Consider the following 24,396-nt stretch of genomic DNA (forward strand, 5'->3'; position numbering starts at 1 on the left):
TAACATTTTTTCTCAAAAGTTTTAATGCGAATTGAAGGCTATTTAATTTCCAAATTTAAAATTAACTTCCCTTTTCTTGCCAGCCAACAGTCTTCCATCATCCCTTAAACCTGACCACCTCTTGATTTTACCAGCTGGCTCTTTCTCGGCCCATCCCTCTCTCATCCCGGCCAGTGCCCTTCCTATGCCCATTGATGTTGCCCCCGGAGAATCCATCTGAACGCTTCTCAAACGTCCTTGACTCTCTGGCTTCCAAATCTTTCCAACCCCCCCCCCCCCCCCCCCCCGAATCAAAAGATGTGTACTCTCAGGGGCCACACGAAGTGGAGAAAGTGACAGACCGGGTCTCCACCCCCGAAACTCTATTCAGCTAGGTCTGTCTGCTGTCCTTCTGCCGTTTTACCCCTCACATCTTACTCTGTTCATTCGGAACAGCTTACTTCTGCCAGAACAGTGTGGTGGTCTGTCTCCACCGCCTTTCTGGTGCCCCTTCGCTCTGCTCGGCCCTTTCCACCCTTCCTTACCCGGCTAGCTTGACTCACCCTAGAAGACCCAGCTTGGATGTGGTCTCATCCAGGAAACATCCCCCCGAAGTCCTGACGTCCCCACAGCATCCAACAGAGCACTTTCTGTGTTCAAATTAATCCGCTCTCGTCTCACTCCCCAACCAGGCTGTAAAACTTACAGACATGGGGCATTTTACCTCGTTGCCCCAGAACCTTGTACAGTTTTGAGTCAAAAAAATGCTTACCTGCACATAATTTGCCAAATGAAGAGAAAATGATCCTCTACGCAAGCATATAACGGCATACACGCAACATAATACACATATTTGAAGTCCTTTATCTGTAAATATTAAGTACTATTTTTTAACTTCATACTTAAGAAATATCAAAACTTGTCAACACTTCACCAGACAAGCTAAAATGAAAAGGAATAATAGATAATAGTTAAGGTATTAGCTATTAATAGATAATAGATGGTAATAGATAATAGTTAAGACAGATGGATACCTGAAACGCTTCCATACTGCTGGCCCGAGGGTCCCGTGGCAGCATTTTGTAAAGCGAGACGTACATCTACCCTGCAGTTCCAATCCTGGGTATACGCCCAACAGAAATGAGGAAGCACGTTCTCAGCAGCAGCATTCCTGATAGGCAGCCCCAGATCGGAAAGAACTCCCACGCCCAGCAGCAGCGGAATGGATGAATGAACGCTGGCATATTCATACAAACGCCGCAGAGCAATGAAACAATGAACTTAGGCATCTACACCGGCGGCAGCAGCGAGGACAGTACCTTTATGAAGTTCAAAAACAAGCTCACCCACCCATCTGCGGTGACGGAGATGAAAACCGTGTTACCTTTGGAGGTTGTGGGTTCGGACTTAGGAGTGGGCACCCTTGAGGACACCTCCTGCGGGAACCGCAGCGTTCTCTAACTTGATCTGGGCAGCAGGCGCCCAGGGGCCCCCCCCCGGGGAAGCTCACCCCGCTGTACACTGGGGATCTGGCCCCTTAGGAACACACAGGTCGTGTTGCAACAAAGTCGAGAAAAGGGAGAACCCGTGAACTAAACTCTCGGGAATATGCCAACCAACGTGCTAGAGGCGTCGCCAGAGACAGAAAGTCGGCAGACGAAAGTATCTTCATCTCTTTGCCAGAGGTGGAAAGGAGTATTTCCGAAAAGAATTCTACTTTTCAAAATGCACAAATGGTATTCCTTTTTATTAGAACGATTACAACTTTGGCTTACGGCTCACAATACTGTTTCCAGAGAACGCGCTACCGTGAACACCACCGAGGCAGCTCTGTGACGTTGTACGTTCCAGGTGGGTAGCGCCGGATCCACTCACTCGGCAGCGCGTTGAGAAAACCGCTCAACCCTGGCCTACGAAACTGCAGTAGCTGTTTGTTACTGGCAACATTCTAAAAGAGGTTTATTTTACTGTACTCCTTATGTACTTGAACCTAAAATCTGCTGCCACCTTTCAGTGATGACAGAACTAAAATTCTTTAAAACAGAGAAAATTTACTTCCTGTGAAGACTGAAAAAAAACAAAAACAAACAAAACAAGCCTCTGAGTACCCTGAAACAACTAATATGCTGTGTACCCCAGATTGTGTTTTTTGGTCAGTATGTCTGACATCAGGAAATTAACATCAGTTCTAGGACTGAGTTTTAATGTAACTGAAGAAATGCTCAGTGTAACCAAACACCGGACAGGATTCCTCACGGAGCATTCTGAGGAAGGTGTACAAATAAAAAGATTAACCGCAAGAACACGAATATCTAAAAATTCTACGTGTATACATGCAGAGTAAACTCTGCGCTACGGTATACACAAGGCAGGAGTGAACGGTAGTGCCTTTAAACATAAAATATTTTTCATTATAATCTCATGTGTATATATAAAATAGAACTAGATTCTAACCGACAAATCGGAGTATGTACCAGAACTTCCTGAGGGCCTGACACTAGACTAGTGAGGTAATACAGGTGGCGTGTGACACCCGTCTGTTTTCCGAAGACCTTTTCAACTTTTGCCATCGACGCTAGCGCCTTCAAGGCACCGGTCCAAGTGCTCGTTAATTTGCGACTCTAGGACTTCGTTCCAACAAACAGGACAACTGACCGCTCTGCTCTGACTGGCTGAAGGGCTGGAGCTCTGAGCCGCGGCTGGAGGACGTGAACTCCACTCGGGATCACTTCCACCACGTTGCACTTGCTCTTTCTTGATAAAAAGCTCGTCAGAAACAGACTGGTCTTCTAGCCTGGCTCGTTTACTTGGCAATCTCTCTTCGGGCCCGCTCCCGTCCAGGGCCGCGGTCACAGGTGTCGATTCCGGGGCTTTTAAAGAATTTCTCGGGGCTATCTTAGAGGAGGGGACCCTTCTGTGAGACGTGGAAGAGACGGAGTTTTTAGGGAGGTCGCCGCCTGCCCCGCTTTTTGGTGGAGATCCACTCACGCTTCTGCAGGCCTTCTGGTTGGCGGCTGACACTCTAGGAAAGTAGCTGCTTACGACATTTTGGCGACTGGCAGCAAGAACAGGGGCGACGAGAGAGGTTTTTTTGCTTGGACCATTCTGTTCGGAGTTCACCTCCATTTTAGAATTAGGTCTCAGAGCTGTTGCTGAGCGGTCTTGACTTAAAAGATCTTGGGTTTTATTGACGGCATGTGAAGTGACAAATCTCCCGGACAAAGGCGAATTGCTCGCGTCTCCCAGGACGTATCCTTTCCCACTGAAAGGGATCAACAGCTGGGTCTCACCTCTGTTGGGCTGATCTGCAAAAGAAAGCAGAGGTTTTCCTGACTCGAGATCAACACGGTAACAAATGTCGAGCTAATGGACAGGTTTTTTTTTTTTCAAAATGAAGAAATACGGTTTTATTCTGTAACTTCGGTCCCCGCACTAACTACCTATTCGTCGGGAGGGGGACGATCTGCAGCGGTCAGGGGGCGCTGGTGGGGCAAAGGCCAGAAAACAACATCCTCTCCTATTTAGATCAGGGGTTCTACCATCCGAGGGCCACTAGCGAAGGCACTTGGACCTTGAAAATCACATAGCGGTCTTGCGGTTCCGCCCCAGGGGGAAAAGTCTGCTCCCACATGCTTCGCTTTCCTCTGGCTCGCACAAAATGAGGATGCGTCATCTCCCCACGGACGTTCTCCAGCGCCTCCGCTCACTTCACGTTTCGGATTCGGGAAGGGCAGCTTACTACGTTCCTGCATCCAATCAGCAACTCGCCAAGGGAAGAAGCATTAACTCAGCGACCTGGTTCCCTCTTCAAGAGGCAGTGACTCTGAACTTCATAGGAAACGGATAAATCTTGCAGATGAAGGACCAGCACATACATGTCATATCCTTTTCCCATTCTCCCAATGAAAACACGTCCATCCACAGAAGTCACTCGGACAGAATCCAACTGATAGGAAGGGGTGGAGTCAGGACTGATTCCGGGCATTGTTATTTGAATCCCTGTTTTTATTTTGACAATCTTTTTGCCTTCTGTTTCCCAGTGACTCAGTGAGCCCAGACCGGGAAAGGGACTTTAGTCTCTAATATGGCCAGTGCAAACCATTTCTCCCTTAGCTCCCCTCCATACAGAGCAGCGTGAGTCACACTGGCAAAGGGACTTTTTAGTCTCTGATATGGCCAGTGCAAACTATTTCTACCTTAACTCCCCTCCATACAGAGCAGCGTACGTTTTTCTACCACCATTTCAGAAAAAAACGTGATCTTTTGAGGTCCACACTCGCAAACATCTACACCAGCAACAATCCTTAAGCTCATCTAAACACCGCTCCTCCCCAGGCCGGGGCTGGCTTTTTGGGCCATCAGCCGCGGTCTCGGCAGAGGCGGAAGGACAGACAGAAGTACCTTTCTTTTCGGCCGCCGGCTGCCTTCCTGGTTTTGTCTTCCCCTTGCCTTTCCGGGCGTAGTTCTCCGGCTCCTTGATCTTCACGTAGGTGCCACCACACTTCTGCTGGTGCTCTGCCCACCAGTAGTCGTGAGCGGACGGCGCCCTGTTGGTGGCGCGTTTGACGTAGCCATAGTAGGGCTTCTTGTGCCGACACGGCCCGTCACAGCGCCACCAGTGTCGCCGGTACTCATCCACCTCGTCGTGGAACGTGTGGTACACCTGCGCGGACAGAACGCGGTAGGCGTTAGGGGGGCAGGTTAACGATTTCCAGAAAATACACGGGCAGCCTTTTCTCGGTTTCAACCCGGCAGCTTCCGAGGGCTCTCTGCAGGGATACCCGGGGGAAGGTGGCAACTAGATTTAGCTTCTGTTCGAAATTTCACGTTAATGGAAGGGCAGCAGTTCATACTCCAGGAACTGTGTAAAGATAGAAAACCACGAGATTGGAAGACAAAAGAAAATATTTTCTGACTCGCCAAAAGCTCTATCACATGCTAGAAGTTTTACAGACCAAACCGTAAAACGATCAAATATTTGGATAAAGACAAAACTGTGCATAGTGCCATGATAAGGAAGAACCGTTGCCACTGCTCAGTGGCAACTTTGTCCTCAGAGGTGACAGAACCATAGGGTCCTGGACCACCTGCTGCAAATTCTCGACCCCTGCCACCCAGCACCCTGCGCTGTCCCGGCCTCTGCCACACCCGCTATCCACAGCCCTGCAGCTCTTTGCTCCGGTCTCTGTAACGAGCCTCATGGGGCAGCATTTTATCTGGTTAAGGCAAAGGCTCCCCAGGATCGTTTTCATCTTTGTTCCCCTAGTGGCTAACTTAGGCTCCGGCACAGTGAGTACCTGCTTGCTGCCTGGGTGAGTGGAAAGCTTCACTCCTTGACTCAAATAAAATTCTCTGCGAATGTGCTTTTTGATCCTTACATGAGATCCTTTCGTTTCACCTTCTACATGGAACCTTACTCAGAACCCAAGCAGAGGACAGATCAAAGAGGTCTGAAAGGAAAGTTAGCCCTACCACCTTGGGGGCCTGGAGGATAGCAGGGCACCATTTAAAAACCGATAATCTGGGGCGCCTGGGTGGCTCAGTCAGTTAAGTGTCTGACTTCGGCTCAGGTCGTGATCTCAGAGTTCGTGAGTTCGAGCCCCGCGTCGGGCTCTGTGGTGACAGCTCAGAGCCTGGAGCCTGCTTCGGATTCTGTGTCTCCCTCTCTCTCTGCCCTCCCCCATTTGTACTCTGTCTCTCTCAAAAATAAATAAACATTAAAAAAATTTTTTTAAAAACAACAACAAAACCCCAGAAAGTGTCTTTTAAAAAAATAAATAAAAAATAAAAGCGGGTAATCCTAAATAACCCTGAGTACCTTTTTCTTCTCTCTTCTCAGTGGAATGTTACTATTGTACAAGATAAGGAGCATCTGTAGATGAGACTTTTTTATTTTAATTTTTAAGTAATCTCCACACCCAACGTGGGGCTTGAACTCACAACTTCAGGATCAAGAGTGGCATACTCTACCGACTGAGCCAGCCAGGCGCCCCAATGAGACTTTTCTTAACCAGAGACTGAACTTTCTAATAAATTCCCCTAAGGGAATGTGAAGCCTTCCATAACTCTACACCTAGTTTTATAGCACCTCTCCATCCTAAGCAAAAATCTCGTATCACTTGGCAAGCGTATCAGTAACGCACGGTATATGAGGCACAGAAGGAACTGGAGGGCAGAGGTTTAGGGGCAAAGAGATCTGGAACGCCCGGCCGCTTCTTCGCTTCATTTCTTGGCCAAAAAGATCAGGGAGTGGGATCTGTTTTGCTTCCAAGTCCTGTAACTCCTCCTCCAGCATGGGGATGTGACTTCTTTAACGACGTAGTCACTAAAATAAAATTGTGAAACTGGATGCCCTGTGGAGTTTGTTATAACAGGATGTAACCTGTAAAAGCAAGGGGTGTCCACTCAATAAAACCTCCTAAATGAAAACACACAGACGGCCGAGATAAAAGAATAGATGCTCTTTTTCCAAGGGAACAAGAGGAAGTATACCGGGACTTTGCTTAAAGTGAAAACACCAGTGAGGAAACTAAAAGCCTTTTGTACTGTACTAGCAGCTCCATACTTCTTCTGCTAATTTGGATTTGATGGGACTGATTTTTAATGCAAGCTACTTTCTTGATGTTGAAGGAACTCTATGCGATAATGAAAAGAGCTCTGGAGAAAATGAAAACCAATAGCTAGAAAAAAACACACACAGAAGGTGAACATTTCCATTTTCCACCACACTGGTCTTTACCGCCCTTTAAAGGCAGGAAATAACCAAACACACCAAAGAATTTAATCTTTGTAGGAACTAAGATTCTATTTGGTTCAGTCCAATTCGGTATTTGTTAAGGCCCCGTCGGGGCACTGCATTACACACCTTATACAGAGGTCTACAGAGAAACAAGAGCTACCCGGTGTTCAGAGGTTTGAGAGCAGAATAAAATATTATAAAAGGTACAAGAGCTGCTGAGGACATTCAAAGGAGGGAGAAGGTCTAGCCCACTGCAAAGATGAAGTGCATTTGACAGAAAACAGAGGAAATGGCCTATTTTAGGAAGAGGATGTAGGAGGAGAGGCACAGGGGGTGGAAAGTTCACTTCGAAACAAGATAGTACAGGGGCATCTGGGTGGCTCAGTCGGCTAAGTGTCTGACTTCAGCTCAAGTCACGATCTCACGGTTTGTGGGTTCGAGCCCCATGTCGGGCTCTGTGCTGACAGCTCAGAGCCTGGAGCCTGCTTCGGATTCTGTGTCTCCCTCTCTCTCTCCCCCACCCCTGCTTATGCTCTCTCTCTCTCTAAAATAAATAAACATTCAAAATAATTTAAAAAAAAAAACTAAAAAGACATTACGGTCACTTGATAAAATGCATCAGTAATAAAAACAACTGGTATTTAACTTGTGCTCAAACCAGGCTACGACGTTTTGTATTTTCTCCTCTGATCCCCCCCAAGGACCCGCAGATGAGTTCGTGCTGCCCGGGAGTACGCGGGGGTGCAGAGAAGTTAGGGAGGAGGCCTCACAGTTAACCATCCACAGAGCCAGCATCTCAACCCAAGCAGTCAACTCCTCACACTTTTTTGACCCCAGGCTCTGCTTCCTACAATATTATGCAGAAAGAGGAATCAAGGAAGACTTTCAGTGAGTGTAACGACACATGAAATGACAGAGCACAGGAACGATCGGAGGAGGAGGCCGTAATCCGGAAAACGAAGTTAACAAAGAGACAAATGTCATAACCCAGAGGTACCGCGGGCCTGCGGTAACCACGCACAACATGTCACACCAGATGTGCCGCAAGGCGACAGCAAGGGTGCTACTGTGAGGCCCAAACAAGCCAGTCAGCTTCTCTCAGCCTGTCTTACCACCCACTGTGGAAAATCCTCAAAGTCGGTACTCGTTTCCACCCTGTTGTCTATTTTCAGTGAAGCCCCAGGAAGTACAGAGTAACTAACGACTAAAAATCATAAACGCGCGCGGCTTTACACACCGTTATGTTGGCTCCGGTCAGGCGATTGATGCGATGCATATGTTTGCAGAACTCTGGGCCGTGCCCTTCCCGGTCTTTATCGTTATTAGTGACAAATAGATAGGCGTGGATCATTTCATGCAAGAGGGTCTGAAACAGAAACATACAAATGCATTTGTTAGGGCGCTTTTGAAGAGAGAAATGCATTTTCCTTCTCTACCTGGGGACCTAACTTCCCTTGGATCACAGGCTCCTTTCAGAAACTGTTAAGTCTTGAACCATTTTGCTAGAAAAATTACGTACACATACATTCACAAAACTCAGCGCATGATATCTGAAGTTCTGCAGATCCCAGGTCAAGGACTCCTGTCGCAGGAAAGCCCTTTTAATTCTTACTCAGAATCCAAAAGGAAAGATCAATGAGCTCAACTACATAAGAACTTTAAAATTCCGCATGGGGGAGAAAGCGGCATTGAGTGAAAAGACAAATTCAGAACAACGTGCAGTGCCTCTCACGGGCTACTAATTCTTCAAATATAAGACCGACTGAAGTCAACAGGAAAATGACCTAAAATCCAATTTTTAAGTGGGCAAAGGTTATAGATGGCTCACAGAAAAACGTAAATGACCCATAAACATGAAAAGAAATGTTGGACTTCATTTATAAAAATAATTACAAATTCATGCTACCTCTCGCTTATCTAGAGGAGTAAATTCCCGAAGTTTGACCCCATTAGTAAAGCTAAGGGAAGCAAATGTTCCCAGCTGTCTCTGGCAGGAGGTGCAAGATGGTATAAACCCCCACGGAAGAGAATTTGGTAAATCTCACAAAATGACAAAAGCATTTATCCCTTGACCCAGCAATACCTAGGCTAATAGGAAAGGTCATAGGTGTAAGGTATTTTCATTGTGGCATTGTTTATGGTAGCAAAACAATGCAAGTAAGTGTCTAGCAATAGAGAGCTGGTTGAATGAACTATGGAAAATCCTTACAAAATTCTATAGAGTTAAAAAAAAATGAAAAAGATCTCTGAAATCATTTGGAGGAACCTACAGAGTACATGGTTTTAATGAAAAAGGCGAAAAGCAGAAGACAGTACACAGTATATCGTGTAAGAAGTCTGTTATGTGATCAGGAGAGGGAATAAGAATGGACATAAATATTTGCAAAACAACAATAAAAGAAAAAAGAAACTAATGGCAAGAGTATCATACAGTAATTGGGGAGTTCTGGATACAGGGATGGGGTGGGACATTTCTCTGTGTACAGCTTTCCAGAGTTTGGGGATTTCTGAATATGTAAAATTTTAAAACACACAAACAAACACTAAAACCTACTGCTCTGGTGAATAGCATCTGAAGGGAAATCCTGTGACTGGCCCAGATTTCGTCTGAGTTTGTACTTAGAGAAATTCCAAAAATCTCTGACTTAAAACAACACCATCACCACGCTCCTGCTCATTCCCACACCACGAATGCAGACGTATAGGTGCAGAATTAAAAGTATTTAAAGCTGCTGTTTCATAATTGGTCCTAAAAAATATGAAGACGTTTTTTAAAAAGTGAAAGTCATACAGGTCTTCAAGAACAAAACTTGTTCATAATTTTTATAAAAAGAATTCCTGCCAGAAGAACCAGATTGCCATTAATGAATTGTAGGCTTATCAAATTATGCCGAACAGAGAAATGGGTGTGTCAAGCACTGTAACTTGGTCATTGTGAAAACACCCCTTTTACAACGATTGACTCTGTATCTCTGAAAATGAACTTAATCTTTTCAAGTAAATGCCACTCTACTAGGACTCAAATTCAAAGGGCATTCCACATTTCAATTTTGTCCAACATTCTAAAGTAATGATCAGTAACTATTCTTACAAAGGAGGAATAAATTTAGATCCCTAATTTGGGGTTCAACGGAAACATCCTGAAAGCGGCACACGGCACCACACTGAACGTTTCTATTTTTATGTATTTTCTATTTTCCACATTTAGGCTAGATTCAAGGTTCTACTCAACACGGTCCCAAAACACCTCTATTTCCCACCACTGGGTTCTCTACCTGGCCAAAAGCAACTACTTCTAGTCCTCAATATGCCCTGAGATTCACGCCTCAATTTTGCTCACAGCATCCTATTCCTTCTGCCAAGAGTAGTTTTCCTGTACCATCTCTACTTGTCAGAATCCGATCTGTCCTATGAGGCTCAGCTCCACGTTTTCATTTGCAGCAGGAGCAATTACACAGCGGTAGTGATGAGGGGACAGGACAAGAGCTTTAGGGCCAGGGAAACTAGAGCCTACCACAAGGGTTTGTCACTTATGATGCACAAGACCTTGGACAAGTTACAACTTGCTGCTCGTTGCTAAAATGGGGATATCCTAATCTTGCGGGGCTACGGGAAAGGCACACACTGGATTAGCTATTAACTAGATGAACACTAGTCCAAAATCTGGCATATAATACGTGCTCAATAAAGAGTGAGAGGCAGGAGTGGTGATGTTAGGTAGTAATAAAATACACACGCGTATGAAGCTTTTCTTCTCTGTCCTCAACCAGACTCAGTCCTTTCCTTTCCTGAATCCTATTCATTATAATATGGGTCGCTACGTTATGTACAGGCCAGAGTCACACTGTTCCTCCGTGGGCCTTCTTACAGTGATCTGATATTGTAACTTTCTGCCAATAGCAAATGCTCACTTGACAGCACTACCACACATTTTCCATTCTCTTCTTGCCCATTACTTTAAAAAAAATTTTTTTTGTAATGTTTATTTGCTTTTGAGAGAAAGAGAGAGAGAGAGAGAGACAGAGAGACAGAAGAGCGAGTGGCGGAAGGGCAGAAAGAGGGAGACACAGAATCCGAAGCAGGCTCTAGGCTTTGAGCTGTCAGCACAGAGTCCAAAGTGGGGCTTGAACTCACAGACTGAGATCATGACCTGAGCTGCAATCAGACGCTTAACCGACTGAGCCACCCAGGCGCCCCCATCGCCCATTACCTTCAAAAAGAACACTGTTCGTGTGTTTACTTAATCATTTACACAATAAATATTCATTATGCAACTACTACTCTAATTAGGGCTCCTCAGAAGGTTGATTTGGTTAATTAAGTTCAACTTTTTTGTTTTATGTCTACAGTTTTTTTTCCGCTTATTCACTGAGTTACCAAGAGTGTTGTGTTTAACATCTGCAACTATGATTATGGGTCGATTATTTCTCTTTTTGCTTCTACTAATTTATGCTTCATGTAGTTTAAAGCTGCATTATTACTGTTAGAATCATTATGTGTTTTTTTTTTTTTTTTTTAATTTTTTTTTTAACGTTTTATTTATTTTTGAGACAGAGAGAGACAGAGCATGAACGGGGGAGGGGCAGAGAGAGAGGGAGACACAGAATCGGAAGCAGGCTCCAGGCTCTGAGCCATCAGCCCAGAGCCTGACGCGGGGCTCGAACTCACGGACCGCGAGATCGTGACCTGGCTGAAGTCGGACGCTTAACCGACTGCGCCACCCAGGCGCCCCTATGTGTTTTTATTTAATAGATTATTTTACCATTATAAAACGTGAACCTTTTTTTCTAGTAAAACTTCTTCCCTTAAAACCTTTAGTTTGCTACAGTAGCTTTCTGTTAGGGTTTTGGATGATATACTTTTTCTGAACCTTTCACATTTAACGTGTGTGTGACTTTAAGCACACCTCTTTTAATCTAGTATGTCACTCCACGTCTTAAACCAGTGCTTTGTCCGTTTACATTTAATATAATTACTGATATCGTCTTTACACCTACCCTTCTTTTTGGAGGGCTTTGTTCCTTTATTCCTCCTTTCTTTTTTATTAATCAAGTATTCCTGCTGTACCATTTTATGTTTAGTAGCTATTTACTTTTTTTTTTAATTGTAAAAAAAAAACCACAACACAAAATTTAACATCTTAACTATTTTTAAGTGTACAGCTCGAGTGTTAAATATATTCACAGTGTTCTGCAACCCATTACCTTTTATTATCCTTAAAAACAGCATCTTTTGTATTTCCAAGCATATTTTAATGTACTTCCCATCCAGCCTCTACCACTCTATCTTCTTTGGTGCCTACGTTTCAAGTTATACAATTGGGGCAAGACAAGTCATACTGGGTATATCTTGAGGAATTTCAGACATCTTCTAAACTCAAACTAACCATAATCTGGGAGCTCCTATGGCTCCATTTTGCTAGTCAAGTGCCCTCACTCATGTGGGCTGGTTCTACCAGCTCAGCTAGATGTTCTGGGAGGACAGCGTCATTGTGGCTGAACAGAGGACAATCAAAATTTGTGTGCCTCAATAGGAAGATATGAGTCCTGATTTTGCTCTGCTTCTTAGTATGTAACTTAAACTAGCTTACTTATGCTCTCTGAACCTTAAATTTCTTCATTTATAAAAATGAGGACAACACACACATTGCACATAAACAAGGTGGCTGTAAAGCTCAAATCCGGTATTATACCTGAAAAACTTTAACTGTGAAGAACCATAAAAATATAAGGTAACCATTATTATTGGCCCTGCAATTAAAGTTGTGAGGAAATAATTTTTTTTTTTTACACGTATAGGTGAATTCACATCAGTCTAAATCAATAATAAGCATTTTTAAATAACTGAGGTAAGAACCAAGTTTATGCAAAGGATACCTCTACAAGATCCTTTCTCGGTCTCAACTTTAAAAGAGGTTCACTGAGCCGGATGGAACACATTCCGCCCCTCCCTTCATAGCTGCATATCCCAGCACACCTGGAAAACAACCACCACAAAAGCATTATTTACCAAATATACACAAAAGAGAAATAGAAATGAAAGAGTAAATCACTTCACACTAGTTCACACCAGGACACCCTCTTTGTCAGGAGATATTTGCACCTCACCCTAGGGAGAAAGAGGTGTGAATGGTAGTGACATTCACTAGTGTCAGTAGTGACAGGCAGTGACTGTCCCTTGGCCTTGCCAGGCTGCAAGAGCCCAAAGAAGATCATCCTCTTCTGCTGCGCCCAGTCTCCTCCCTACAAACTGTAATCGGTTTGCGGTGATTATGGCCAGATCGCCATGAACACGTCTCCAAAGCGGTAACAGAAGCCTCTATGAAGGAGATTTGTTCTTTACACACAGTTTTGTATCATTATCTTAACCTGGCTTACTTAAGGCTGTCGTGTAGCACTTCAAAGACAAGCACATAGAACACAATCCCATCTTAAACTTGTTAGCTCAGTTCATGTGCAGGAATAGATGATTTCAAATTGGGACTTCTCTCCTTGGTGGGAAAGGGATCCTTTTAGAGGCATCCCCTAAGATCCCTTGGGTCCAGCAATATGGAAACGGTCAACCCTGTCCCCCTTCTAACACCTGAGCTCACTACTAAGTGGTGGTGTCTTAACGAGCACGGAAAAGGACAACACCCACCCTTGGGAGGCTTCCCTGTGTCCTCAGCATTCTTTCTTTGGGGCAGACTCGCTTCTCCCTCCTGGGTCCCAAAGCACTACCATAAGACAAATCTGGAATGTGCTAATTGATTTTCAAGCGACGGGAGATTCAGAGAAATATCCTTTCGGGACCCCTGGGTGGCTCCCGCTTTCAGTTCCGGTCATGACCTCGGGTCCTTGAGTTCAAGCCCCACCTGGGGCTCCACACTCAGTGTGGAGATTCCCTGCTTGGGATTCTCTCTCCCTCTCCCCCTGCCCACTCCCCCCCCCCCCACTCGTGCTCACTCTCTCTCAAAAACAACAAAAAAACAAAGGAATATCCTTTTCTCTGTGTCCTTTATTTGCTTTTTAAGTTTATTTATTTCGGGAGAGAAAGCGCGTGCGCGCGAACACAGAGAGAGGGAAAGAGAATCCCAAGCAGGCTCCATACTGTCAGCCCAATGGGGGAGGGGCATGCAACTCACCAACCGTGGGATCATGATCTGAGCCAAAACCAAGAGTCAGACACTTAGCTGACTCAGCCACCCAGGCGCCCCTCACTGTGTCCTTTATAAATCAAACTCTTGGCGAGATGGGCCACACAGCTTTCCTCAAGTTGTTGGAGCACGAGAGAGAGAGAGAGAGAGAGAGAGAGAGAGAGAAGGGAAGGGAGAGATACACCAGGAGATGCTGGCCCAAAACAAGACCGACACCGACACTCCCCTCCACCCCCCGCATTTCACAGACCCTGGGACCACTGGGGACGGAGAAAGAGGAGAAGTTCACGGCCGGCGGCTGCAGAAGAGCTGCCAGCCGGTCTCTTTTCCCCAGCGGGGTTCGAGACTCACAGGGTCATTCGCATGCTCCACTTCACCTCGACAGCCTCCAGCTGGCCCCAGAAGAACCGATCGTTGAACTGCACAAACAGGGCCTGCAAATCCGGGGTTGGGTCCACCAACTCCCAGGACGCGTCCACCAGCGACAGGGGCGCCTGGGCCCGGTCGCGCTCCGACGCCTGCAAGTTCCACTCCTCCTGAAGCCGTAGTGCCAACACCAGATCCTCATCCATCTCTGCCGGGATCCCAGGCGGCGTTCGCCGGCGTTAAGCTGGCCCCCGGGGGAGGCCGCGACTCCACCTCTCTGAAGCGGCGGCGGCGGCCTGACCCGGCTCCTAGGAGATACCGGCTCTCGGGCTGCTCTCGGGGCCGCCCGCCGATCTCGCGAGAATTCAAGAATAACCGGCTCGAGAACGAGAACTGAATTTGCCCCAAACGCCGAAGCCAAGATTCTGCGGCTTAAAGTAGAGAACTCAGCATGACACCTCTTAGTGGGCTCAAAACGTGGGTTCCCAGGCCTTGGTCTAGAGGAAGGTTTCAAGAAACCGGTTGCCGCCTTTACGCTTCGCGACTAACTTCAAATACCAACGTCACGCTCAGAACATGCGCAGTACCCACGTCTCGCTGCCTCGCCCTCCACTCTCTTCCGCAACAGAGCCTCCGGCGCGTGAGCCCTAGCCGCTGGCGTTCCCGCGCAGGCGCGCTGTCTGCGCTCGGCCCCTGCGCAGGCGCAGTCTGAAACTCAGCCCCGGGCGCAGGCGTACTCGTCTCCCTTCCGTCCTGCTTCCTCAGCCCTGGAGCTCCGCGGGACTTGGGTGGGTCTCGACCGCGGCGGCACCCGCGGAGGCGGTAGTGACAGCGACTGCGTGAGACTCGGGGGGAAATGGCGATGGCGATGTCGGACAGTGGGGCGAGCCGTCTGCGGCGGCAGCTGGAATCGGGGGGTTTTGAGGCCCGGCTGTACGTGAAGCAGCTCTCGCAGCAGTCGGACGGGGACCGGGACCTGCAGGAGCACCGGCAGCGCATCCAGGCGCTGGCGGAGGAGACGGCGCAAAACCTGAAGCGCAACGTCTACCAGAACTACCGGCAGTTCATAGAGACTGCCCGCGAGATCTCCTACCTGGAGAGCGAGATGTATCAGCTCAGCCATCTGCTGACGGAGCAGAAGAGCAGTCTGGAGAGCATTCCGCTTACCCTGCTCCCGGCTGCCGCCGCCGCCGCCGGGGCCGCCGCGGCCTCTGGAGGAGAGGAAGGAGGAGGTGGCGCGGGGGGCCGAGACCACCTGCGGGGCCAGGCTGGCTTTTTTCCTACACCCGGGGGCGCCTCCCGCGACGGTGCGGGTCCGGGCGAGGAAGGGAAGCAGCGCACTCTTACCACCCTGCTTGAGAAGGTGGAAGGTTGCAGGCACCTGCTGGAGACGCCGGGGCAGTACCTGGTGTACAACGGGGATTTGGTGGAATACGAGGCGGACCACATGGCCCAACTGCAGCGGGTGCACGGCTTTCTCATGAACGACTGTTTGCTGGTGGCCACCTGGCTGCCTCAGAGGCGTGGGATGTATCGCTACAACGCCCTCTATCCCCTGGATGGTTTGGCCGTGGTCAATGTCAAGGACAACCCGCCCATGAAAGACATGTTCAAGCTGCTAATGTTTCCCGAGAGCCGTATTTTTCAGGCGGAAAATGCTAAAATCAAACGAGAGTGGCTGGAAGTGCTGGAGGAAACCAAGAGGGCCCTCAGTGAAAAAAGACGCAGGGAACAGGAGGAGGCAGCGGCCCCACGAGGGCCACCGCAGGTGCCTTCCAAGGCCAGTAACCCATTTGAGGACGAAGACGACGACGAACCAGCTGTTCCTGAGGTAGAAGAAGAGAAGGTGGACCTCTCAATGGAGTGGATCCAGGAGTTGCCTGAAGACCTGGATGTCTGTATCGCCCAGAGGGACTTTGAAGGGGCCGTTGACCTGCTGGACAAATTGAACCATTACCTGGAAGATAAGCCCAGCCCACCGCCTGTTAAAGAACTAAGGGCCAAAGTGGATGAGCGCGTCCGACAGCTCACGGAGGTGCTAGTTTTTGAACTCTCCCCAGATCGTTCCCTGAGAGGTGGTCCCAAGGCTACCCGAAGGGCAGTTTCTCAACTAATCCGGCTTGGCCAGTGCACAAAGGCTTGTGAGCTGTTTTTGAGAAACAGGGCAGCAGCTGTGCATACCGCAATCCGCCAGCTTCGCATCGAGGGTGCCACTTTACTCTACATCCATAAGCTATGCCACGTCTTCTTTACGAGCCTTCTTGAGACTGCAAGGGAATTCGAGACGGATTTTGCAGGCACTGACAGTGGCTGCTACTCTGCCTTTGTGGTCTGGGCGAGATCAGCCATGGGCATGTTCGTGGATGCTTTTAGCAAGCAGGTGTTTGACAGTAAGGAGAGCCTCTCTACAGCGGCTGAGTGTGTCAAAGTGGCCAAGGAGCACTGTCAGCAACTGGGTGACATCGGACTGGACCTCACCTTCATCATCCATGCCCTTCTGGTGAAAGACATCCAAGGGGCCTTGCACAGTTACAAAGAAATTATCATCGAAGCCACTAAACATCGCAACTCTGAGGAGATGTGGAGGAGGATGAACTTGATGACTCCAGAGGCCCTGGGCAAGCTCAAAGAGGAGATGAAGAGTTGTGGGGTGAGGAACTTTGAGCAGTACACCGGGGACGACTGCTGGGTGAACCTGAGCTACACGGTGGTTGCTTTTACCAAACAGACCATGGGCTTCTTGGAAGAGGCACTGAAGCTGTATTTCCCCGAGCTGCACATGGTACTTTTGGAGAGCCTGGTGGAGATCATTTTGGTCGCTGTGCAGCATGTGGATTATAGCCTTCGGTGTGAGCAGGATCCAGAGAAAAAGGCCTTTATCAGACAGAATGCATCCTTTCTATATGAGACCGTCCTCCCCGTGGTGGAGAAAAGGTTTGAGGAAGGTGTGGGGAAACCTGCCAAGCAACTCCAGGACCTGAGGAACGCATCTAGACTTATTCGTGTGAACCCCGAAAGTACAACATCAGTGGTCTGATGCTCGCGTCGTGGGTATATGTATACGTATATGTTGCTCATATATTATTTATATTTATATATTAAGTTGCATTAGCATATTCTTTATAGTCTCAAACACAGCTTAAAAATAAAAGATGCCCTCTCAAACAGAAATGCAGAATCAAAAGGAAAAAGAAAAGAAAGTTCCAATTAAGCCCCAATGACAAAACATTGGAATTGTTAAAATACATGCTTTCCTTTTAAGTTATGCTAAGAATATGTTGTCATACTGCAGCATTTCAGTGTATCCTTTGAGTCAAAACACACTTCCTTACAGTATATTTTATGCAGCACAGAGAAATCATATCTAAAATACGTAGGGTTTAAGTACGTTGTGAAGTTTCCCCGTTGACTAAAATGTTAGGTTTCTTAAAGAGTACAGTTCCATACAAAACACCCTGGTTCATATACTTCCCCACCTTAAAATGTGATTGAACAACTTTGGGAAAAGAAAGGAATTGAGAAGATTGGTTTTAGGGTACATTTTGGTCAAAAGAATTCCTTCTTAAAAGTGGCTAGTTTGTGGACTCCAGTACTTGGAACCTTCTAGAATACAAGGGGGAGCTTTCATAAAAACAGTTCAGCAAACATTTCCAACGTCATTTGAATGGCTGATTATTTTGAGCTGCTAATTAGCAGCTTTATGATACTTGATTTGGGAGCATTTACTTGAATCTTAAGGACTATGGTAAAAAACATTTTCAACATGTTCCTGAACTGTGTGAATTTCCAGCTGGAGCTTTTGTCTTTATCATATTAAAAAAATAAAAATGATTAAAGAAGCAGGACAGACTGAGGAACCTGGCAACCGCCAGTGATTTTTAGCTGCCTCCCCCGGTTTTTTCCGTGTAAATTATATAGTGGCTCAGACTTCATGCAAATGGGAGAAAAGTATACATGGAAATATTTATGTAGATTTCAGGTCTGGGTGGATGGGAAAAGAGAAAAAATCATATGCACACCCTATAGTGTTCTCAAGTATGACTGCTTTGAGCAGAGATCTGCTTTTGGTTTTTTTTGTAACAAAGTAGAGAACAAAAAAGTGAGACAGTGTGCCCAAAGCAAAGGGAGGAAACGAACTTTTGGTGACTCCTACTGCATGTTTCATGTTTTATATTTTCCTTTATTCTTAAAAGTGAATATAATGCTTACTTCAGATTGTTTAGTGAAACAAAAATAGCTCAAGATATTTGAGCCTCCCAAGGTTTCTGAACTACTGTTTCTACTGTACCTTGAGCATATCTCTCATCCGTGGAGAGAAATTGTGCTCAGGTTCATTTCTCCACTAGCTTTCAGTTGTGATTCTTGTCCAAAAGTGCCATTTCTGATGCCACGGACTTCAAAAGGTCATATCTTTTTCCTGAATTAAAATAGTGATATTAAGACTGGAAATTAGGTAAAACTTAAAATTGCTTCCAAGAGTGGCTTACGGTTGCGAAGCTCCTTGACGTCATTACTCATTGGCAGAGGAGCCCTTTTATTTATTTTTAGCGATGCCTTTTAAGGGTGGAAAATTGTCAGAGTTACAGATTTTCTTTGATTAATTTTTCACATACAGTTAGGATTTTCTAGATAACAAAAAAAAAAAAAAACAACTATAAATTGTCTTTTTTAAGATCACTGGAAACATGAATTTGATAAAAACTTTTACGATTACTTTGTGCAACTTACGGTTTCTAAAATTATATTGTGTGAAACACATAGCGTGTAAATATTTGATGTTGGGTCCAGGAAATGATACTTTGGAAGTCAAAACTTAAGGCATGAAGTTGTAAAAACTTAAATGTATATACTCAGATAATTCAAATGGTTGCGTCTTCATAGAACCGTTTGCTTTTTAAAACTGGAAGTACAGAATTTTCTTCTGGTAAAATCTGTGTGTTCCTTGATCAGAGTTATAGTTGTTGGTGATTCAATTACCGTGGGAAGTTGATCAAAGACCACCACCAGTGTTACAGTGTACCTTTGTGCCAAGACAGAGCCATTACATTGCATTCCCCAAAGTGGAGTCAGTGCTCTTCTCTAATTCTTGTTTCCTTAGATTCCCAAGTGCTAACAATGGAATGAAATTGTCCAAAAATACATAGTACGTGCTGTAATATACCACCGAAGAGTTGATTGCCTTTGCTTGTTTGCCTCAAACAGAACACTGTCGCTCGAGCTTGGAATCACAGACTTGATTGAATTCATTACTGTTGCAAAAAAGACACCCTGTGGTATTAAGTCTCTCTTTGATTAAAGCCTCATTGAATTTAAAGTGCTGAACACTCACTTTTCTTTAAAATACTACCTATAGTTAAATTATCGGCACTTGTATTTTGCAACTTGCTTACCTGGGATTGGGAATTTGGGGCTTGACATGTAGGATAAAATCAGTACATGTACATCTTGCTTATTGATATGCTGTGATACGAGGGAATCTGAAATGTTTTATCAAAATAAAGCTTAAAATTTTTCTTACGCTGGATAAAATTGGTATTACAATGTTATATCTCTCTTCTTTAATTAGGATTCAGTATTCTTACATTCTTGTTACTGAAATACTGTTTCATGATCCCAGGTTTTGTTTTTTTGGTTTATTTTTGTATATGGGGATGATAGGTAGGAAGCTGTTAGCTAATTGAAATAAGTGTTCTGCTTACTATCCGAATTGTGATCAAATCAGATCTGTTTTTGGGGGACTCTCTTGAGTGGGAAATTTCAGACACACAAGTGTGAATTGGCTCTAAAAAGTGGGTTTGATGCCATCTGCACATCTTAAATGAAGGAAATATAATGTCGGCCATGTGACCCAGGACCTAGGAACATAAATGACAAGGGTCTGTTTTTTTAATACATACAGATCCTGAGGGAGCTTTCACATATGATTGATTTAAGAAGTAAAAGTATTTGTTGAATGCCGTGCCTCACATGGACCATAATGCGGGGTGGGGAGGACAAAATAAATTTGAGCATGCTTTCTCTGAAATGCTTGAGACTTGGAAAAAATAGAGAATAAAAAATTGGAAAAAAATAGGTTGGAAAGGAAATGAAATACACAACAGTGTGATGCAAATTACGTCAATTAAATAATTGAGTGCAGACAGCGTTGCAAAAAACCCCAAAGCCCTGTGTGTTGTCATTTTCGTGCTCAATAATTTCGTGGGAATACTGAGAAGGAAGAGGGCAGCATTGTTTTGAGAAGTTTGGAGAGTCCTCATGGATTTGTTGGCCTTGGAGCTGGCCCTTGAAGGATGGACAAGATTTAAATGCACAAAGGAAAAGGAAGAGCAAAGGTGAGCAGGGACACAGAAACGGGAGTACCTGAGGCACAGGCTAGGATGGGCTGCAGGGACACACGGAAGATGTTTCAAATATTGGAGGCAAGAAAGGTGGGGTCATTAATTCGTGCTTATTAAGAAAGCTTGAGCCCACGCAGAAAGGCGGGAGGTAAAAAGGGTCATTGCACCCAAGCCCGGTGACCCACTCACCAGAGGTGGCCTCTCAGAAGAGTTTCTCGTACATTTTTTTCCCTCAGAAATTGGACTGGGGACACCTGGATGGCTCAGTCCGTTGAGCGTCCGACTTTGGCTCAGATCATGGTCTCACGGTTCATTGAGTTCAAGTCCCACATAGGGCTCCTAGAAATAAATACTTTAAAAAAAAAAAGAAAGAAAGAAAAAAGAAATTAGACTGTAGTATACATTACTGTTCCGTATCTTGCTTTTACTCACCAATTCAGTATTTTTAAGACTTTTACGTGAATACCTGTAGCTACACCTACTGGGTTTTGGGTTTTGTTTTTTTTTTTTTTCCTGTGATTTAAACAGTATTCAGTCACATTGAATGGATTTATCATGATTTTGCATTTTCCAATTACAATACTTTGTTGGCTTCAGGTTTTTATGATTACAAAAACTCCTGAAAAAAGTTCCCTGTAGGTATATCTTTGCTTACATGCGTGAATATGTCTATAGGATGCATTTCTAGAAATTGCTCTACCAAACTCTACCTTAAATTTAGGCAAACATTGCTAAATTGCTCATTAGGCAAGTTGAACCATTTTACCTCGTCCCAACTATGTACAGTACCTGTCCACATTCATTCATCCAGTTTTAAATAATCAGATTATTCTTATTAGTAATACAATTTATTTATTTTTACTAATCCTATCTGTGAAAAACTAGTACCTAGTTTCGTTTAATTTTTATGAGTGAGGTGAGCAATTTCGTATTTTTTTAAGCTACCCGTTTATGTTCTTTGCCATTCTTAGATTATCTTTGTGTTACCATTTTGCCGGATTCTATTGAATACTTGGGAAATTCATGAGTACGAAATGCTATCAGTGTTTCCTACTGTCATTTATTTATCTACTTATGTAGTATAGTAAATTAAAAAATTTTTTTAATGTTTTTTTATTTTTGAGAAGGAGCACAGGTGGAGAGGCGCAGAGCGAGAGAAACCGAAGCAGGCTCTGTGCTGTCAGCGCAAAGCCGGATGTGGGGCTCGAACCCTCCAACCCGAGCCAAAGCCAGATGTTCAACCAACTGAGCCGCCCAGGCACCTTTGTAGTATAGTAAATTTTAATTGAACCCAGGTATACCTGGGTTTTTTTTCTTCTCTGTTTTCCATCAGGCTTTGAAAGACCTTACCAGTCAGATTCTTACCCTACCCAGATTCTAAAAATGTCATGTTTTTGCTCACTTTAATATTTGATTTTTTCCCACTTATAGTTCATTTTAAAGAATGATGTAAGAATCCCATTTTCCCACAATAAGCACGTTGTTTTCACAGTTTTGAATTGTCCTTTTTCCTCACTGACTAGAAGTGCCATTTTAATAATACATTACATTTGGGGGTGCCTGGGTGGCTCAGTCTGTTGGGCACCTGATTTCGGCTCAGGTCATGATCTTGTGGCTCGTGGGTTCGAGCCCACATCGGGCTCCGTGCAGACAGCAATGAGCCTGCTTTGGATCGTCTGTCCTCCTCTCTCTCTGTTCTCCCCTGATCGCTCTGTCTCCCTCTCAAAAATAAATAAACATTAAAAAGAAAAAAAAATATATTACATTTGTGCTAGGTGTGTATCTGAGTACATTTTTAGGCTCTGTATTCTGTCTCACTGATATTTCTATTTGTGTGCCATTATCAAGCTGTTTTAGTTACCTGTAGGTTTGTAGTATAATTTAGTAACGTGGCACTGGCCTCATTCTTCCCCTGTTTCACATACTTATTAGTCAAGTTGCATTTTGAATAATTTTATGATGTTCTCTACCACCCCCCGAAAGAGTTGGCATTCTGATTGGAATCATATTGAGTCTGTAGGCTGATTTGTAGAGAATCGATATCTTTGTAATTTTGAACTGTATAATTCCTATTCAGGTATACAAGCAGTTATTCCATGTTTCAGTAGCATTTGCAAATTCTCTTCAGGTAGATCTTGCACGTTTCTTGGTGAGCTTATTTCTTGGTACTTCCTCTGTTAATGCTTTGGGAACGGAACATTTACCTCCATTATGTTTTCTGACTGTTTGTAGGTAGGAAACGTACTGTTTTTTAATTACAGATATTGCAACCAGTGCCTTAATTAAGTTATGAGTTTTAATAGTTTCCCAGTTGTTTCTTTGGAGTTTTCAAGTATATAATCACATCACCTGCAAATAAAGATCATTTTGCCTCATTTCAATTTTTACACATCTTACGTAGTTTTCTTAGTATCTGTATTAAGTTGAACATCCAGAACTAGGTTACATCACTCTTTTTGCTTGATATTCCTCCCTAAGAATTAGGAATTATACTGGATGTGTATCTGGTAGGAGCGTTTTTCCTATTTGTCCATTGAAGCCTGACATTGGCTTTTGGTCATTATGTTAAGGAAGTGATTCCCTACTCTTGTTAACTAACAGTTGTTTTTATTTTTTTTAGGTCCGGGATGCATTCTGAAATACCAAATGAATCTTAGCGTCCGCTGAGCTCATCGTGATTTTTCTTCTACGTCATATTAATTGGATAAGTTTTTAAAATCGATTTCCTAACACTGAACCACACTTACACCCTGTGAATTAATTCTATTTGGTTACAATATATAATTGTTTTAATATACTGCCTGATTCTAATGAAGACTTCATTCACATTTTTGTATCGGTATCCATTAGCAATATCGGTCTATGATGGTGTGTGTGTGCTTTGTCATGCTTATGTCATTCATGAGGTGCGCGGGGCCTGATAATAATGATAATGAAATGATAAGACACATTCTCATTTCTTTCGGTCCCCAAACAGTGAGAATGAAAAATCAGACAGTGTGACACAGCTGGCTTGTAGCCCTCAAATCAGAATTAGTCACTCTAAGCTTATATAGGACAGTTAGAGCTCTTACAAAAAGAGATAGAGAGGCGTTCCATTGACCCTCCTCTCCATTCCATTTTACTCTTTAACAGAGTTGTACGGGACATGCAAGATACATGTATGTTAAATATATTCCCATTATGTTGAGAAACACATGTATGTTTTATTTTTTTTTATTTTTTTAAATGTTTATTTATTTTTGAGACAGAGGGAGACAGAGCGCGAGTGGGGGAGAGGCAGAGAGAGAGGGAGACACAGAATCTGAAGCAGGCTCCAGGCTCCGAGCTGTCAGCCCAGAGCCCGACGCGGGGCTCAAACCCACCAACCGTGAGATCATGACCTGAGCCGAAGTCGGACGCCCAACCGACGGAGCCACCCAGGCGCCCCTGAGAAACACATGTATGTTTTAATCTCACACCACATATACAGAATATTTGCATTTCATTTTTTCTCATCGGCTTCCCTAGAGCAGTGTTGGGCATAACATAGACACTTGATAAATGCTGATTAATGAATATTATTGACTGGATGATTCGAATAACTAATGACAGTTCTCGGTTATGAAGGTCCTAGTTTGCACCGGGCCCTTTCCAGGCGTTATCTCATTTGACCCTCACAGTAACTCTGGAAGATAGCAATTGTTCTAGTCCTTGTCCAGCTAAGGAAAGAGACAGAGAGGTTGCTGTTTGGCCAAAGCATCTCCCCACTGAGCATGAGAGGCAGTGCTCAAGGCCAGGTCTGTTCAACGCCAAAGCAACATTCTCTACACTCCACCTTTAACCCTACCACTACTAAT

General features: G+C 44.7%; 2 protein-coding genes across 4 annotated transcripts; one reads left to right on the plus strand and one right to left on the minus strand.

The window, feature by feature from the left end:
* Positions 1-1,705: 1,705 nt before the first annotated feature.
* Positions 1,706-14,798, minus strand: SPRTN (SprT-like N-terminal domain). The gene is made up of 5 exons (XM_042909065.1): positions 14,205-14,798; positions 12,595-12,694; positions 7,956-8,084; positions 4,381-4,642; positions 1,706-3,284 (listed from the first exon to the last, which is right to left on the minus strand). The coding sequence occupies exons 1-5, from the start codon at positions 14,423-14,425 to the stop codon at positions 2,536-2,538; spliced, it is 1,461 nt and encodes a 486-aa protein (XP_042764999.1). The 5' UTR covers positions 14,426-14,798; the 3' UTR covers positions 1,706-2,535.
* A 144-nt stretch (positions 14,799-14,942) lies between these two features.
* On the plus strand, positions 14,943-23,355 carry EXOC8 (exocyst complex component 8). 3 transcript variants are annotated; one of them, XR_006194774.1, is made up of 2 exons: positions 14,943-20,551; positions 23,178-23,355. XR_006194774.1 is itself a non-coding variant. In XM_042909064.1 (2 exons), the coding sequence occupies exon 1, from the start codon at positions 15,076-15,078 to the stop codon at positions 17,254-17,256; it is 2,181 nt and encodes a 726-aa protein (XP_042764998.1). In that variant the 5' UTR covers positions 14,943-15,075; the 3' UTR covers positions 17,257-17,270; positions 23,178-23,355. The 3 variants fall into 3 exon arrangements, 2 of the variants coding, with proteins under 2 accessions (XP_042764998.1, XP_042764997.1); XM_042909064.1 differs by having other exon boundaries at positions 14,943-17,270; XM_042909063.1 differs by having other exon boundaries at positions 14,943-17,266.
* The last annotated feature ends 1,041 nt before the right edge of the window (positions 23,356-24,396 follow it).

Source organism: Panthera leo, chromosome D2 (assembly GCF_018350215.1).
Source record: "Panthera leo isolate Ple1 chromosome D2, P.leo_Ple1_pat1.1, whole genome shotgun sequence".
Classification (NCBI taxonomy): Eukaryota; Metazoa; Chordata; class Mammalia; order Carnivora; family Felidae; genus Panthera; species Panthera leo.